Raw genomic sequence first — 17879 nt, 5'->3', positions numbered from 1 at the left:
TACGTTGTCCCGCCATGTCGGCCTCTAGTAGATTGTTGAGTGAACCCTGACAACTACTACGCTGTTAGGAAACCAGTGTGGAGACTTCACATGCTAACAGTATCACCACAACACACACATCCTGTTAGGCAGAGGAAGTGCCTTTCAGTAGGACAGGCGATGATTTCACATCAGCATGTTTTAGGCACATGCGCCCAGCAACTGCCTCGACTGGAAACTGATGCGTTAGTATGCAGGAGCGCACCCGCCTTCTGAATGCCCATGGAGAGAGTTTGACCGCAAGCGTTGGGTGCTGGTGAGCGTTGTTAGTACGAGCACTCGTTCAGATTCTTGAGGACATTGTACTATCTCTGTGACCTCACTTCCAGATGGCATCAGTATGCCTTAATATGAGCTCAAGCTACTGTAGCGCCTCCCCCAGAGAGGGAAGCGAGATCAGCGAGAGTAAACACAAAAAAAAAAAAATGCCAGGCCTGCGTGAAATACGCAGCACAGTCGTAGAGAAAGCTGGAGGCACGTCTGTTCTATAGCCCTTTGTAAATTCTCTTGGGGCGACTACTACAAGTATACAGTTACAAGGTGCCCACTACTCCATCAGTCATAATTTTTAGAAGTAGGGAAATAACCTCTATGCCATTATTCATCATTCTGCTGAGAAGCGAGGTACCCACTACACCTGTCCAAGACATTATGTGCATTTTTTTGATGGTGTGGCTGATGGCGAAGGATTCTGCCCGAGCCCTTTGTAATGGGTGGGTAGCATTGAACCATCCACTTGTTATGCAATTCGCATTTTGCGACATCTGGTCTTATTTTACTCTTCTACCACGCTATATTACATCTGTTAACGCGATTCCCTGCCCAACATGCTGCCCATGTAGGGTCTCTTTGCGAAGGAGTTGCAAGCAGTGGCGTGGCTCTGTGGTAGAATACTCGACTGCCACGTAGAGGGCCCGGATTCAAATCCCTCTCAATGCTGCATTCTGTTTTTCCTGACTGTGCGCGATAGCAGTTACGAACACTAGCAGCGGACAACTACGCCAACAGAATCTGCTGTTGTGATCTCATAACAGCTTTTGTTGCAAAAGCAAAACGCAAGCACTGTCGGTGTGCAGCCATGGATAAAAGATATGACTTTAATTCTGATATACATTCAACAATACAAGAGCTGCTGAGACGGCGCACTATGCCAGCACATGGCATGGCAGTGAGCTGCCCCCACATCACAGTTCCCGACAGAATGGTGGAACAGCAGGACGAGACAAGAGGTGGTGCTTTGGTATACGCAACTGGTCAACCTGGCAAACAGGAGAGGGGGTTCAACAGTAAACAACACGGCTGCTCTGGTTGGAGCAGTTACAAAAAATAGACACTTCCGTCACTGTACAGTTTGAGTGGGCAGCACAAGGCCGCACACCACAGAAGCTCGCCACAGCGTGCATCACGCATGATAAAGGGCCACGGCCGTCACAACAAGCTTGCGTCGTCGTTCTTTCTCGTCCAAGCATGCCGCAAAAGCGCCATTGAAACCAGACTCCGCAAGGTGTGCTGGTATAAATTAGGAGAGCACGAATGTACTGAACATTGCTAGCATCATGAGCACCATAGATACAAACCCTTACGAAATGACGAGTCTTGCGATTCTCACCAACTGGGTGCAACCACGCATCCTATCTTGGTAGATCCTTTAGCGAAAGAGATGAATTGTGTAGGATTACTACTGCTGATAGAGTGGGACCAGTGAAGTGCTTGTAATGTTCACCAAATTGATTGCAATTCATAATGTTTGCACATCCATATGCTTGTATATGCACCTGCATATGCTTCTCTGAAAAACTGAGACATCTCTTGCCATCACAGTAGGTTTTTTTTTTCTGTAAAGGTCTTGCATGCATGCTTGAAACAAGCTAGGCCAGCCACTTCCTCTGTAAGACCCCACACATTATAACTTATAAACAGAGCTTTGCATGAACACACTGAAGGACCCACAGAAAGCAACACCATGGGATGTGCACGTGAAGACAGCCGAATACCTTGACAGAGCGGAAGGCGCCCAATTTATGGCACACAACCAAACTGCCGGGACACAAAACAGCGCACAAACCAGAGATCCAGCATGGCACATACCTATGAAACACAAGACCAAGACAAAACAAAAAACATATCAGCTGTCTTGAAAGAACATTGTTTGAAGAAAACAGTGGATAACAGTCATCTGTCTCTCTGTAGCAATATGTGTAGTGACAACGACACACAAGTTGAACATGCATGTACTCACTGCTGAGAAGCAGAGAACATTCTGCGGTGACTTGACAACACGTGCGGAGATTACAGCAAACAAGAAACCAAGCACACGCACCTCACACACACACATCACTCGCGCATATCTACAGGAGCAGGCCTCCTTTTGCCATAGAAAGATGTAAAATCTAGAACCACGCAATAAATTAGAACACATTCTCTCTCTCTCTCCACAACAAATGGAAGAGGTAATCAACTTCTTTTTCGCGCAACAACTGGCAAACCCAGATGAAGACACATTGTGCGAAACAACGCTGGATCATGATTTCACGTGACGATGGCATGGATGATGACAATGATGGCAGCAACAACAGCGACAACAAGACCAATAAGAAATGGGGGGAATGAACACCGAGGCGAGAAGCACGTGGCGCAGCACGCGCTCGTCCTCCGATGCACGCTAGGCCGTTGAAGATGCAAGTCGGGGGGAACACAACACACTGTGACGAAAGCACGTCCCGAAAATTGTCCTTCAAAGTGTCTTTTGCGCCTAACTCCTTTGGCAGAAGGGCGGCTCCTTCTCACATCACAAGTCCACAAAGAGTTGTCACACTTTCCAGGGCGGTAGCCTCAGTGTGGCTGGAGCAGACGACAAAATGCGGCCCTGCGCCAGACGACGAACCGGCTCTCACTGCCGTCCTTCATTAGGATCGTTTGGTGTGCACGTGGACACAGCATATCTTTGAACACTTCACAGAACAGAACGCGAGACCCCCAGGCAAATGGAACTATCACTACCTGTTGTGGTGGTGAGATAATATTCTCGCATCTGCCTCGAATGGGGCTGCATGCAATTACAGGGCTCTGCAAACATCATGCCCCGACTGCTCCACAGCAAGACCCTAAACACACTGAAACCACTGGCCGCCCGAGTCTATGTAAAAAAAAAAAGTAACTAGAACAACAAAGACAGAATGCCACTTATGAAACATCACAGCCTCGTTTCATGAAAACTCCTCACTATTTGTACTCTTCATTTTGTGTTTGCATGTGTGTCGCTGCTGACTCTGGAGACCACTTCAACTGGCGAGATAATTGTCTGAGTCACATCGGCGAGTGAAAGCAACTTCACTGGACACTTTGCTCGCCTCTAGTTCAGTGCAGGCAATGAAGACACGCTGGTTGCGAAAGCCGCACAAGCCACATCCCTGTACCGCATACAAGACGACAACGTCAAGAGTCTATAGAAAACCAGGAACTGCCTCCATGACGTGAATTCGCTACCATCTCTAGCTCAGCTCTTTGAATTCTGTGCCCAACTTGAGCCAAACGGTGCACGTCTTCTTCGAAGCATTAGACGACAGGAACAGCACGGCCTCAAAGCCCGTATGATTCTCATGAAAGTTAGTGCAGACCAACGCTGTGAAATGAAACACCTCAATGTCAACCAACATTAGACAGCAGCTAGGATCTTTAACGATCCACTGTACCGAAAAACGTCCGAGTGAGTGGAAACCCTTTTAAAGCTCCTTCTGGACAACTGTCAAAACGATTTTGACGTACCACACGGACACAACAACGCTTTCAGCAACACTTGCGAAATACCGTAACAGTTGGCTCTAACTGTAAGTGGAGTGTTGGTAAGCAAAAAGAAATATGCAAGATCAACAAATGCTGCCTAGCCAAGTTCCCGTGCTGTGAACTTCCGAAACGGCTTGCTCCGCACTGGCCCAAACTTTCTCAACAAATCCTGATTACAGCACTTTTTGAGGGAAACAAGTACTCAAGCCTAGACACTCCACCTATATGAAAATATCAGTGTGCTTTCAGATGTGCAACTGCCCACTAACAAACTGCAGCCCACAAAACGCCAATAGGAAAAACTGCTCACCCTTTTTCACTGATGAACTTGTCTATCAACCAAATGAAAAGTCCAGTCTTTAAAGATTATCCTATCACACAAAAATAATGTATGGCTGATCATTAGTGACCCTTAAAGAAAATCACCCTATGGTACTCTCATTTTATGCTCAGCAGGCAACACTGCACAAGTAGTGCCATCTTAGAAGCCTCGGTCTCCTTATATAGCAGGGCAGTTTATGATTGGCAACACCTACTGTGGTATAGATACGGTTAAACGTCAATGTAACAAAGTCGGTAAAATGGGCAATCTTCTTCGTTATAATGAAACTACGTTAAACTTAAATGCGACCTTTTACTAAAGTACAGTTGCCAAAGGATTCATTTTTTAAATGAAAAGTGGCATAAGAATGTTCACATAATACAGCAGTATTAAAAAAAAAAAAAAACTAATTTCAACGACATGAAAATTTAATTTGTTGCTGGGCTAATTGGTGCATAGTTAAAATATAAGACGGTGGTGCAAAATGGGACAAGGACGAAACAGGAAGAAGAGACGTATACAAGCGCACTTCCTGTTTCGTCCTTGTCCCATTTTGCGCCACCGTCTTATATTTTAATTTTGTTGAACCTAGATCCAGCGACCACAATTTGATGCCGCGACGGTGAATTCCTCTTCACAGTGCTTCGCAGTGTTTCGTTCTGGGGCATTGCTTGCCGTGCTCAGAGCTGAAGAACCCGTTACAGGGTTGCGAATTCCGTTTCCACTGTGCGGTGGCTCAAGAAGTCCTCTAAGTCGGCTTTGTCACAGAACAGTAACATTATACAATAGAGCTGGTAGCGATGTGGGTGGTAATTGCGAGCAGCTCTAAAAAATACTGCTTGTTGCACGAGTGCCCTTACCAAATAAAAAATAAACTGAACTCATTTGTGATAAATGCCTGTAGCTAAGTTCCAGTTCCTTTCGCTGGGAATTCATTGCATTCTTCACAAGGCCAGAATAGCTTCTTTTGAGTTCCACATCGCGAAGCGTGAGCTCTGAGGTATTTCCAAACATGTGGCGACACCATTCTTCTCGCCGATCAAGATCACTAACCAGCCTTGTCGGCGGCGTCCATTTCCTGAACGATCGCGATCGTTTGCAAGATAACTCGGAGCACATTACATTTACTGCTACCGCCTCTACGGCTAGCTGTGCTTGTTACTCGAAATGCGACGATAACGAAAACACTAAATCAGGCATTGACACACGGTGCACGAAGCGCAAGATATGGACCTATGCTGCAGTGGGACAGTTGCATAATGCGCAATATGATGCATCAGGGTTCCAGCTTGGCATGCACCTGACGCATCCCCTCCCTCTCCGAAGATGCAACGTTTCTGCACTGTGCTGCCAGAAAACGCTTCCCTGCTGCGGCGGCTGCACTCGGTCACGTAGTGCGCGACTTGAAAAGTCCGTTGACAAAAGCCGCGTGCAAGTCAACAATATGACCGCTGGCATCATCACAAGCTTCAATTTACTGCCTGCAATTCCTCTTTGGTTAGAGATCAAACTTTGTTACGATGAAATTATGGATAAACACACTTCGTTATATTTGAGCAAAATATAAGTGGTGTACTATGGACATTTAAAAAAAGACTGAAATACTTTGTTATATAGAGAATTTCGTTACATTGAAGTTCATCATATCGAGGTGTAACTGTGCTTCACACATTACAAATAAAACTTAGCATGAGGTTATGTCAAGTCACATATTCTCTGTGCATCTTTGGGATATCAGAGTTTTGGCCCCATGAATCCCCACTGTTCACTGTGGCTGAAATGTACCAGCCCGTCGCTCGGAGGTAAATAGGTTCACACCTAGAACACCTTCTGCGTCATAATTACATAACATATCGCGATGTGAAGGCATGAGCATCGAAATTATATCACACATACTCAACGTGTCTTTCTCCCATATTTGATGCCCTGCTTCGTGTTTGTGAAAGCGGAAGGCAAGAGAAGTGGCGTAGCGTTGCCTGCTCATGCATAAAATAAAGGATGCATTGGTCCTCATATTCCAATGGAAATGTCCAGAGTTGTAAATGCATGGTGTGGGCAGCCTTCCTCGCAAGTACCCAAGAGTGACCTGAATGTTTAACGTTCGGCCGCTCCTCACTCAACGCATTCTACATCAAAGCCAATTGATAACAACGTGGCTGCCATTGTCCAATCACACAAAGCTGGGATAACTGCCGTTAACACCGCACTATGAGAGGGATGCACTGCAGAAATTTGCACAGCACACTGTTTGGCCATTTCACTACTGAGTTTTTTTTCTTTACATATCGGTCGCCTAACGACCCGAATCATGTCAAGCTCTCGCATCACTTCGTGAATCACAGGGTACGTGGAAAGAACCCTCGGCGATTGTCAGTCCTGAAAAAAAGAAATCCAGTGTGCAAGATGCCAGCAATCGGAACGATTCACTTCCGTTAACTTGTTTTCAAGCGTATCGGATATCAACCCGAGCTTCTCTCGAAAGATAACAGAATGAACTTATTGATCTAGAGCATTGTCAGTGCGCTCCCCAGACCAGATCATCCTCAGAACGGCAGAGTTTTCAAGCGATGGTCCTTGTCCTTCGTAAAGCTATTTCGAGGGAGCAACATATTTGACCCAAGAGTTCGAGCTAAATGCAGAGGTCTGTCACACTGTGCTTCCTGTTGTTAAGTTCACAAAAGAACTTTTGGCCTCACCTGCCTAGAAAGGAAGGCTTGCATAATCATTGCGAATGGTCACGATCTTATCCATACTGAAGCAGTTGAACTGCAGCCCTCCGGAATGCGTCCAGAGCGCCACAAATGTGGATGCTAAAGAGAAGATTCTCCGAACAGAGGCCGGGAGACACTTTTCTGCGCATGTGTCTTTCAAGACGAGGTACCATACACTCCAATCCAGCTTGCCATGAGAGAACTCACCACAAGCTGCTTCTTCATTAGACAGCTGTTCAGAACCTGCAGCTGTGCTGCCGCAAGACACAGATTATGGAGCCGCACATCCGTTAAAATTAGTGTGTCGCGAGGAGCTGCGACTGCTGTGGGGAATGCGAGGACGCTAGCCACAGTGTCACGTGGAGGTTTCATCAGCAGGTGACAAAGTGCCGTGATGACTGGGCTAGCTAGCAGTGAAGTTCCGATTATTGTCAAACGAGTGGAGCTAGAAAGAAATGACAGGAACAACTGTCAGACCACGAAGCAGCCCGTAAAGGACGAGAGTGTCAAGCTCTCGCACGTGGTTCTATGGCAATGTGATGCACACTGCAACGAGCGTGCAGCAGCTATCACGACTAAAGCTACCGGAATGGAAGATGTGCTGCCCAATTCCTCGCCACTGACACAGCAGTCACAAGTTAGGTCGCAACTGGATGGCCCTGTCAAGGCCATTGTACCAATCGGTATACGAACAGAGACGTCTTTCACGACACAACCACGCTGCCATCTAGGCCTCTGTGCAGAAGAAACCATCGAAGTCGAGCCCATGGTTGCCTCACACATTAAAGCCAGCCTTGAACCACAGGCTGAGACATCACTTGCCCTAGGTTCCCGAGAGATCTGGCGACCCAGATATGGTGCAGTCACCGAGACTGCAGCAGCCTCGATACGAAGCAGGTGACCCGGCTAGTGGTGCGCGGTGGGATGTTGTCGGAAGCAGACACCTTGGTCCCATCCCAGGAGCGTAGGCTGGGTTTCACAGGGCAGACCGGAGAACATCCTCGCCTGGCACCGTGGAGTAATGGTGTCCAACGAAAGGTAATCACATCACAGCCATCGTTGCAAGGTCCCGTGATTAACGGTCACAAATGCAATGTTCCTTCAGTGCGAAGTGCGTCCGCTCTTGGGTGCCCCCGACCCGCTGGGGTTTTTGCACTTGAAGCTGCGCTGCTTGGACAGTTGGGAGGCCGAGCGGGCACGGTCGGGCGGGGCACCCGACCCGGGCGTGGGTGCGCTCCCGCCCCCGTCCGAGCAGGCCCCGCCGTCCTTGTCGGTGGGCGAGGCCAGCGTCAGACTGCTCATGGAGGAGGAGAGGTTGATGGCCGAGGCCACCGACAGGGAGCTCGGGTACTGGCTGAGCTCACCCTCGTCGGCCGGCAGACTCGTCTCGACCATGGCTTCCAGGCAGTTGACAAACAGCTCGGCATTGTCCAAGTTGGTCTGGCTCTGCACGAGGAATGCGGGAAACATGCGGTCAATGGCTTAAAACAATGATTGGTAGGGATTCGCGAGAAAGCTGCGCATGCAGACATCGACGCAAGAGAAGGAAAACGACGTTTGCATAGTCTATTTCCCTTCTCTTAAGCCCACGTCTGCCGCCTACCTTTTTCTAGCATCAGTCAATGGCCATATCTTTTCTATGATCGGAAGTATTTCGCATTCTTATTAATCGTGAAAGGCAAGCCAAATGGGTGCTCCGTCCACTTCGTGGGCGTCATCAATGTGCAAGTAACCACTGTGGCAGAATACTGAACAGTGCGAAATAGGATGACAAACGGAACCACTGGACAAAGAAAGTGCTACACTGTAGCTCCTGTATTTGTCCTGTGGTTGAGCTACTTAATACTTTGCTGTTTGACAAGATATACCAAACACCAGACATGAGAACGCTGCAAAGTATTGTGGACTGAACATGGACAGCTAGTAAAAACAGTGTACGAATGAACACTGTTTCTTCATAGGCCCATGTCAGTGAAAAATTTACACCTTTTCAAAATGTGTCGATGACTACTGCCGGACTTGCATGTATATCTTTAGCTCTATGCCCCTATTACATTGCTAGTGACCAGCATTGACATTATATGTATTGATTACAACACACCTTACATAAAGCGATTATAAACAGTCTGCTTATACTGATCACAACACACTTTATACATAAAGTGGTTATAAACAGTCTGCACTGACGTGATAACTGCAACAGCATTAGCAAGGAAATGCGCACAGCACCCCCTCAAGCAGTGCAGTGCAATTAAGGATGGGGTACTGCTTCGGCCAACTTGTCTACAACCAGGAATCACTGTGGGACTAGCAGACACACGTGCAAACAGCGATGAATGCAAAATGACACCGACCGTGGAGAAGGGGCCAGCAAACCTCCACAGTCCCCCAAAGCCGCAGGCTGCAATGAAAGAGAAGCAGGCGTTACACACAGCAAAGCACAGCTGCGCAGAGTGAGCGGATTGTGGAAGGAAAGTGAACGCACTCTGCAAGTAGTGCAGCTGCTGCTGGCTGCTGTCCTCGCAGGCAATCATGTTCTGGATGATGCACTGCACGGCACTCAGGATGATGTGGTCGTGGTTCTGTGACAGCACCGTCGTGATCTTGGCATCCAACAGGCTGTGACTGCAGCGAGGTGAGGTGAGCCACGAATCAGCTTAAAAAAAAAATTGCCGAAGCTTGCACTAAGCACTAAGCCGCGCAAGCCTCGAAACAGCGAAACTGGACGATTCTGAAGACTAATCTGCTTGCTTCTAGGTTGTTTCTAGGCCTCCGCTAGGTGATGAGGGTTGTTTCTAGGTTGCTTCTAGGTCGTTGCCAGGCTTTAACTAGGTGATGCTAGGTTGTTTCTACGTTGATTCTTAGTGCAGAGATGTTTCAGTTAAACCACACACAGTCACAGACACGACACGGATGTCCAAACTCCAGAGACAGAAACTTGCGCTGAAACCAAGTGTTCGCACCTCTCATGCAATTACAGACACGACATGGATGACCAGCCAGAAACAAACTCGCGCTGAAACCAAGAGATCAGACCTCTCATAGATCTACGGGTACGTCGTTGTTAGGGGAGGCCTTCCATCACTTCGGAGTTTTCTCGCAGCTGCCGCTGTCTTTCCCGTTCCTTAGTGTTGGGCTAACTGCTGTCTTCTTTTTAGTGGACCAGTGGTGAGTAGTGGGATTTACCCACTTTCTGTTGCAAATACCCATGTATGATGATGACATCTTTCTGGTAGGGAGCACAAATTTCTGTGGCACATACCCGTTTGTTGGGCTAACTGTTGTTTTCTTCATTTTAGTCAGTGCCTCCTCTATTTTTCAGTGCCTGGGCGAACGCTCTCCTCGGGCCGTCGAGCGCGCGCTATGCGTCCGCTCGCCGCTGCCGCGTGGTGGTGCCGTGCAAGCAGACTACGGGAAGCTGGCGCTGAACGGCCGCGCGTATCACGAAGCTCACGAATTCGTGTATGCATCAGAGTTTAATTGCATTTGTGCTTCTTGCAGGCTTTCACAGGTACAGGGGGATGGAAAGAAACGCGAACATAGTGGCGCGCTGTTTTCATCACGCTCGTCACGGTCCCTTATGCATTCATCTAAGACGACTGAAAGGCGAGAGCCATCTCCTTCTTTTTCTTCTAGTCAATGTATTGAACATTCCCTGCCTCCCTCTGAGATATTTCTGTGCCTAACGTGGTTTTCTTACAGCTTCAAGGATCGGAGGCAGTGCAAGCTTTTTGCACATCAGCGGACGCATGCACTGCCTCCGTGATCGGCCCATTTTGACCAAGCGAAGATGTACTATGACGACGTCACGTTGTGTGACATCACGATGATGTCACAAAATTTTATGATCTGTGACGTCATATGATGACGTCATCACGTAATTATTTTTTGCATCACTCGTGCTGACGCCGCCGACTGTCAATTTTCGCGTTTGATGAGGCATCTGAGGCTTTCGCCTTAATACACTGTTCGGCTGTCGTTCCATGAAATTCTAGCTGCCGCTGGTGTTCGGTAGAGGTGGCTTGCAGTAATTAGGCGGGATAATTGGTCTCCTAATACATCTTTAAACTACACTGAATATGCAGCCGTCGTTTACGACGCGAGGACTTCATAGAATATAAAAAGCGGCGGCTTATGAAGGATGCAGTAGCGTAACTCTTTGCAGACTACCCTTCACGTTTGCAGCCCAGGGTAACAACTGAACCAAGCATGGCAAGTATCCCTAAACGTGACCGTGTTGCGTCCGAACAGTCAACGAATGCATGTAGTACCAGTAGCAACGCTGCCTCGCAATCGACGCCATGTGCATGCAGCGCTGACATTAGGTCCCCAAGCTGAAGAATCGGAGCCCATGGACACTACATGCGCTACCGGCGAAACAACCGACAATCATTATGTACATTGTCACTGGAAGCAGCTTAGTGACATTTCATGCTATTTAGCGCATGAACTCATGGCTTGCGTATAGTGCGCTACACCAATAGACGGTAGCACGCATCGGGGAACTTTAAGCGCCCAAGCTTTCAGTATTAGCTCTTGGCAAATGCTGCTTTTGAAAATCAACTTTCAGACAGTCAAAAACCGACTCTCAGTCAAGTGAACGTAAGGGTGACAAAACAATTTTCCGCGCATCACTGGCATGCGTTCTCTGGTATCGGACTAGCAGACCGCGAGCGTCTCGATCAAATAGCCGCGAAGGTCACATGCCTTCGAAATGGGCTGGTTGTCCAAAACGACAAGTGCTTCATGATTCCAGTTTACAAGTTTTCATTATACTTTAAACAACGCGAATACAGCCGCAAACTGAACCATATAGCAGCTTCGAATGCAACCACGGCATTCGTTTCCGTGAGTGACGACGTGACGGCTGGTCTACTACGGTGGCGGCGCCCGGCGGCTAAACGCCGCACTAACGCTGACAGTCGGTTCCCATTGCGCTCCGCTCCATCGCCCAGGCACAAAAAAATAGAGGAGGCGCTGTTTTAGTGGACCAGTGGTGAGTAGTGGTATTTACCCAATTTCCGTGGCACATGCCCATTTATTTTTCGAGATAGGGTCGGACACATTACGGCTAGCTTAAACAGCTTCGCTGTTAAAAGATAGTCAAGGCATCTCTGGCACTTTGTAAGGCTCTTCTAAGGCCTGAATGCGCAAGTCGACACTGTACCACTGCATGTAAGTACAGGACTTCTGGATGATGGTTTGCCGAGTGAATCCACCACAGGGATACAAAACTGCAGTGAATCTTCGCTAAGGAAATGTCTCGCCATATGTGCTGTCATGAGGAATATGAGCGCGAACACACGAGCATGTGGCAAACAGCCTCAAACCCCAATTCAATTGACACTCAGATGGAGCTGTCAAAAAATATAGTGAAAAGGGTGACATTTTTCCATGAGCTCTCGTCCCTCCCACCATGCATATGTTTTTATGACATGCGGAACGTATGATACAGATAACGGCATCAATGTGTCGCGCCTGTTGTGCTCAGGTGCAGCAAAGAGCAGTACTGTTCTTCTTAGTCCTATTTTGCCTGTATGCAGTGATGTGATCGACTGAAGCTGTTTTGGAGCAGGTTTTTGGAGCAGCAAAAAGTGCGTTTTGGAGCAGGTAAAAGGGCTTTTGGAGCAGCCAAAAACGCATTTGGGAGCAGGGAAAACAGCTTTTGGAGCAGCTAAAAACTCACTGCCAAGTGGAAAAATGAACCGTGTGAAGCAGAACAGTCAAATAAGGAGGAACTCTTGAAATAAAAAGTTCTGTCCAATAATCGGTGTTTGCATAACACCACTGGATCACCGAACAGCCCCGTAAGTGTAAACATTGGCATTGCGGTCGTATAATGGCTTAGGGTAGCCAAACAAACAACGCAGGTAGGGTTTCCCAACTACAGTAGAATCTCGCTGATACGAATCTGAAGGGGGAACGACAATATTCGTATTGCCCAAAATTTTGTATCATCAGAAAACTAGCAAAATCTGTTTTCAAACTACAATATACGCACAAAACATTTATTTCCGTCAAAAGAACTTGCGTACGCTTTCCTGTGACACCCGTGAAGGGACCAATAAGGGACGGAGAGCTGGCTGCCGCGAAAGCGCGCGTCAAAGCATCGCATGAGGCCAACTGAAAACTAAGTGAAGTCCGCTCCACCATAGTGGCAAGCGAAGATCGACACAAACGCCGAAAGGCTTCATGCCAGGGGCGTAGGCAGACATCTTTTTCAGGGGGGGGGGGTCACCTCATTGACTTGAAGTGGGGGCCGGGCAGGCAGATGTGGTCAAGTGTCATTTTGTCATGGACTCTGTATGCCATAGCAAAAAAAAAAAAAAAAAATCGGGGGGGGGGGGGGGGGGTCGGGCGTAGTGCACCCCCCCTCCCCCCCCCCGGCTACGCCACTGCTTCGCTTCGTGCCTTTTTTTACGACTATATAGCCTTTAATCTACCGCTGCGTTAGCCGCTTACCTTCGGAGCACGTAGTCGCTATCGATGAACGCGTTGATAGCGACCGTGGTTTCGTGCGCAACGGTTGCGGCAAACGGTAGTTCCGTTTTCAATCCGCCTGTGCTGGCCGCGCAGGTGCCCTCAAAACTACGTCGTTTGTTGCTATCTATAATCGCATCTGTAGCGGTTTTGTCCGCGGCGTTTGCGGGAAGCAGCGTCGCTTGGACTGGGTGGGCGTTGCACGCGTGTGCACTTTCGGAGTTCCGTCAGTTTCATCGTCGCCATACATGATAATGTCAAGAGCGACCGCGGTTTCACCCACAGCGTTTGTGGCAAACGATAACCAGAGTTCTGACAGTGTGTGCGCTGGCCGCGCGCGTACTTCCGAAGCATTCTGATCGCCCGCCACGACGCGGAAAAGTGTTCGTAACATCCACATTTCGGCCCATTCGACACAGTGGAATTCGGCTGCTTGTAGCATGTCGCTTTATCGCTGCAAAGCCATGCTGTTCACGGTTAATAGTCTGACTGCAGACAATGCAAAATCCACTGACATCGCTGCCTTGGCGACACCAAGATGACATAGTGTCACCATTTTCGTCCATCTTGTTCGGGATGTCGACATTAAACTTGGTGGAACGACTTGAGGCTCTGAGACGGCGAGATAGGAACAATGCGAAAAGCAATTCCCCTCAAGAAACGTGTAGCGATACGCTTTTTGCTAATCCCGTCGAGGACGGAACAGTCTTTGTCGATAGCCGTTCCACGGCGAACCCGGGCGAACCCAGTTTTCCAGTTCTGCTCACCGACTGGAGTCGCGTTCCGTGAAAATCCTCAAACAACACGAAGCTGCCAATTAACTGCGCCAGTTCACGGCTGGTGCGAAGCTTGTCCGCCATCTTGCCAGCTTCTCTGTTTGCGATAACCGCGGTTACGAGATTAAGTGCTGTTATTTCTGCTGTGTAGCTACCCCTAACCATGGTTAAGGTTGCCCATGTGACAGGGCTATAACCTTAGTTCGAGTAGCAGAACTTAAAAAGGGGGCCAAAAATAAGACAGGCATGGACGTCGCTGTACTAACAATTGAAATTTTACTTCTATGTTGCTGCGGCGGTGCGGTCACACCAGCTGTCGGCGAGCCGCTCCTTCCAAGGTGCATTTTTGGGGGGTCATGCCAATTTACAGCAGTCTGCAGAGGGTTATGTCGGCCCCCAAAAGCCTGAGCAAGCCAAACCAGTGCTTAACGAGCCTACCCATCAATCTGCGTCCGGTCAGGTCCCCCAGAAAGCGCCGGGCAGCGTGCCGTGAAAAATGATGCACGAACCCATTCCTCTCGCGGCACGAAAATTTTGCCGCGCGGCAGCTTTGGCGCAGTTTTGGCGCCGAACAGCGGAGATGTAGCAGGATGTAGCAGGTTCCACGTATTGGCGCAGTTTGGCGCAATTGGCGCAGCTATCTGCTGTATGTTGATCTTGTGTGTGACACACACATACACAAAAGCAAATGGAAAAAGAGATCAACAGCAGTATCATGTGCAGAATTAGAGACAGCATACTGCCGAGCAGTGTGTGGCATTACCACCTTGCCATTGCGAGTGGCCCGTGCCATGCAGTCAGCTACCCAGGCCCGTAGCCAGGAATTTTTTCGGGGGGGGGGGCACATGCTGAAAGCCTTGACTATTTGAGAAAAACGCCTATTTTCACTATTTTTTTTTTTCAGTAAGACACCATGCATCATAAAAATTTCGGGGCGGCCCGAGCCCCCCCCCTGGCTAGGGACCTGCAGCTACCATTTTGTATCGGCAAAAGCGAGGCGGAAGTAACAATAGTTAGTGGAACCGTGGCGCTCTTCCCATGTTGTTTCCTTCAGTGGCCACCATGAATCGCCCTATATCGGGTACGAGGCTGTTTTCTACACACTCGCATGTTCCCGCTCATATTGCTCACAACAGTACGCATGGACTACGAGAGGGTACAAAAGCACAGCTTTCCGGGGTGGAGTTGCTACACATGTACCGTCAGCATACACTGGCGTGCCGGCAGAAAAAACAAACAAACAAATAAGATGGCCTGCCATATTACACAGTAGTGCACAGACTCTATAGCTAGCTTCTGATCGTGGTGTAAGACCAAACGTACATGTTGGAGCGCAATTTGAGTGAAGCTTACAAATGTCGGCAGGCCAACAAATGTGAGGAAGTTTTTTTAGTCGTTACTAACTTGTTCGCATTACAATTTTCGGAGACAAACCCGCCACAGTGCCATGTAGCTAGGGTCAATTTGGCACTGCTCCCAGCTTCTCTCGTTTACACCTACGAAGCTACCTACAGCAAAGATTGGTCTGAACATTGCACACTGCTCACCTCATTCGCTACAAGGAGTGGTGGAAAGCGGCACTACTTACATGACAGGGAACACTTTGGGGAAGACGACAGAGGCCTCGGCCAAGTACTCGTACAGGATACGGGTCTCATTTTCATCCGTCGCAAAGCGCACGAGGGTTGCCTGCAATGTCAGAGGAACTGGAGGTTTTATTTTGCACATGATCACCATTCGAGCTATCGCAATTAGGATCCACGCAGGACCGGGGCCCCTTTCCCATGGACCAGAAATAGCAACTGTGCTGCGTAAGCCAAATCCACAAATTGTTTAATCTATTAGTCAGTCAGTGCAAGCTAGTGAGTAAACTAACCAACTTTAGTAAGACTTGCTGCTGGGCGAGTTGGTTGAAATCGATCACTCCCCGTAACCAACTTTACTTTGCTCGTTCGTCACTATACTGGAGTTCCTTGTCAATCACAACGCCCCCTTCCCTTGACACCAGGTCTCCTGATTCTAAGGGACACTTCCCTAGAAAAAAGTAAGCTGAGCTGTACACTCAAACCTCATTATAACGAAGTTACATCTTACATGAAAATAACTTCGTTATATCCGAAAATTCGTTATAAACATATATTCCTGACAATGTATGTATTGCAAGACTGTTCTTCCTTTACTTCGTTATAACTGATATTTCGTTATATCCATGGTCGTTATATCGAGGTTTCAGTGTATGAGTGAATTAGAACAGTCCACAATACAGGAAAAAAAAGCACTCTTATAGCAAGAGGAGGCTAGGCAAACCAGAAAGGGCGCAACAACAAAAGATGGGTGTCCATGCAACCATATCACTGTGACATCAATAGATTCGGCAATGTTGGCATGGCCGTATTTAACTTTTATTTATCAATAAAGATGGAATGCATTCACATGGGGCGATGACCCAAAGGGTGGGTACCAGCACTTGTTCACTAAGAATGGCATGGAAATCCCCCCCCGCAAGGACACCATGTGCGCACTAGGCATGCTCATTTCAGAGAATGGCAGGAATGCAGCTATGATGCAGAAGCTGCAACAGCACACAGCTGCCACGGTTCAGCTCATTCGAAGGATCTCGGGTAGAAAAGGAGGCATCAAGGAGGACAACCTCCTCCAGCTCTTCCATGCTTCCCTTTTAAGCCATGTCAATTATGTCGCCTCCACGCATGCCTGGAGTGCTGTCGAAAAGGCTGAAATCGAAGTCCCTATTAGACAGACTGCCAAAAAGGTTTCAGGGCTCCCTTCTAGAACGAGTACTACAAAACTCGAGGCGTTGGGCATACACAATAAGCACGACGAACTAATAGAAGTGCAGCGCACTGCCCAGATTTCCAGGCTTTCATGTACAGGAGCGGGCAAGGTGATTCAAGCCAGAGCAGGCATCACCTCTCCCCTGACTAATGAGAGAACAGCTTCACTTCCATACGCTCTAAAGAAGACAATCATGGTTCATCCACTTGCACAAAATATGAATCCAGTACATAATCAGGCCAGAAGGAGCACGCGGACTAAAGCCTTCCTCTCTCAGTAAAACAGCAGAAGAGAAAATGCGCTTTTCGTAGACGCATCTCATTCGAGACTGAATAGCTTCGTGGCCACCATGGTAGACACGAGCGGCCGCACTGTTAGTGCTGCCTCGGTAAGGAACAAGTCTGTCCGGGTGGCCGAACAGGTCGCCATCTCTCTGGCGCTAACGACTAGAGATCCATCCCCCATCTTTTCTGATTCCATGACGGCCGTCAGGTCGTTTGACACCAACCAAATCATTTTGTCTGCTCACAGCATTCTTACTAATAACACGGTATTCCCTCACGAGTTGGCACGGTTTCCCACCGCATGGGTGCCTCCGTCGACAGCATCGCCAACCCCAACGAAATGGCTCACGCTTGGGCGTGAGGATTCATTCTCCGCACCGGGCAAACGAGTCCCCTGCCCACTGCGGGGGAGAGGAGTGGCGGTGGCGCCAATGGGGACCCGTTGACCATCTTTCAGGAGATATCTTCGCACTACAGACTAGGCATGAAATCCTTTCTGGATGCACACAGAGAGCTAACTAGGAGGCAGGAGATAGCCCTCCGACTCCTCTGGACTAGATCCTTCCCTTTGCCGGCAACTATGGCCGTGTATAAGGACATTTCACCTAACTGCTCGGCATGCGATCAACTCGCAACCTTTCTTCATTTGACGAGGCAGTGCCCCCGCTTGCACATTTTTACAAGGAAGCAC

General features: G+C 48.5%; 1 protein-coding gene across 1 annotated transcript in view; it reads right to left on the bottom strand.

Annotated features, from left to right (window-relative positions):
- Positions 1–5474: 5474 nt before the first annotated feature.
- LOC119390700 (neurofibromin) overlaps positions 5475–17879 on the bottom strand; it is a 171247-nt gene continuing 158842 nt past the window's right edge. Inside the window, exons 47-50 of the mRNA XM_049415148.1 lie at positions 15700–15800; positions 9341–9480; positions 9210–9256; positions 5475–8301 (exon numbers count right to left, since the gene is read on the bottom strand). Coding sequence (XP_049271105.1) covers positions 7957–8301; positions 9210–9256; positions 9341–9480; positions 15700–15800 — 633 coding nt within the window. The 3' untranslated portion in view covers positions 5475–7956. The remainder of the gene's footprint in view (positions 8302–9209; positions 9257–9340; positions 9481–15699; positions 15801–17879) is intronic.

Source organism: Rhipicephalus sanguineus, chromosome 4 (genome assembly GCF_013339695.2).
Source record: "Rhipicephalus sanguineus isolate Rsan-2018 chromosome 4, BIME_Rsan_1.4, whole genome shotgun sequence".
Taxonomy (NCBI): Eukaryota; Metazoa; Arthropoda; class Arachnida; order Ixodida; family Ixodidae; genus Rhipicephalus; species Rhipicephalus sanguineus.
Note: the sequence above shows the minus strand (reverse complement) of the source record. Positions and strands in the feature narration are given on the sequence as shown.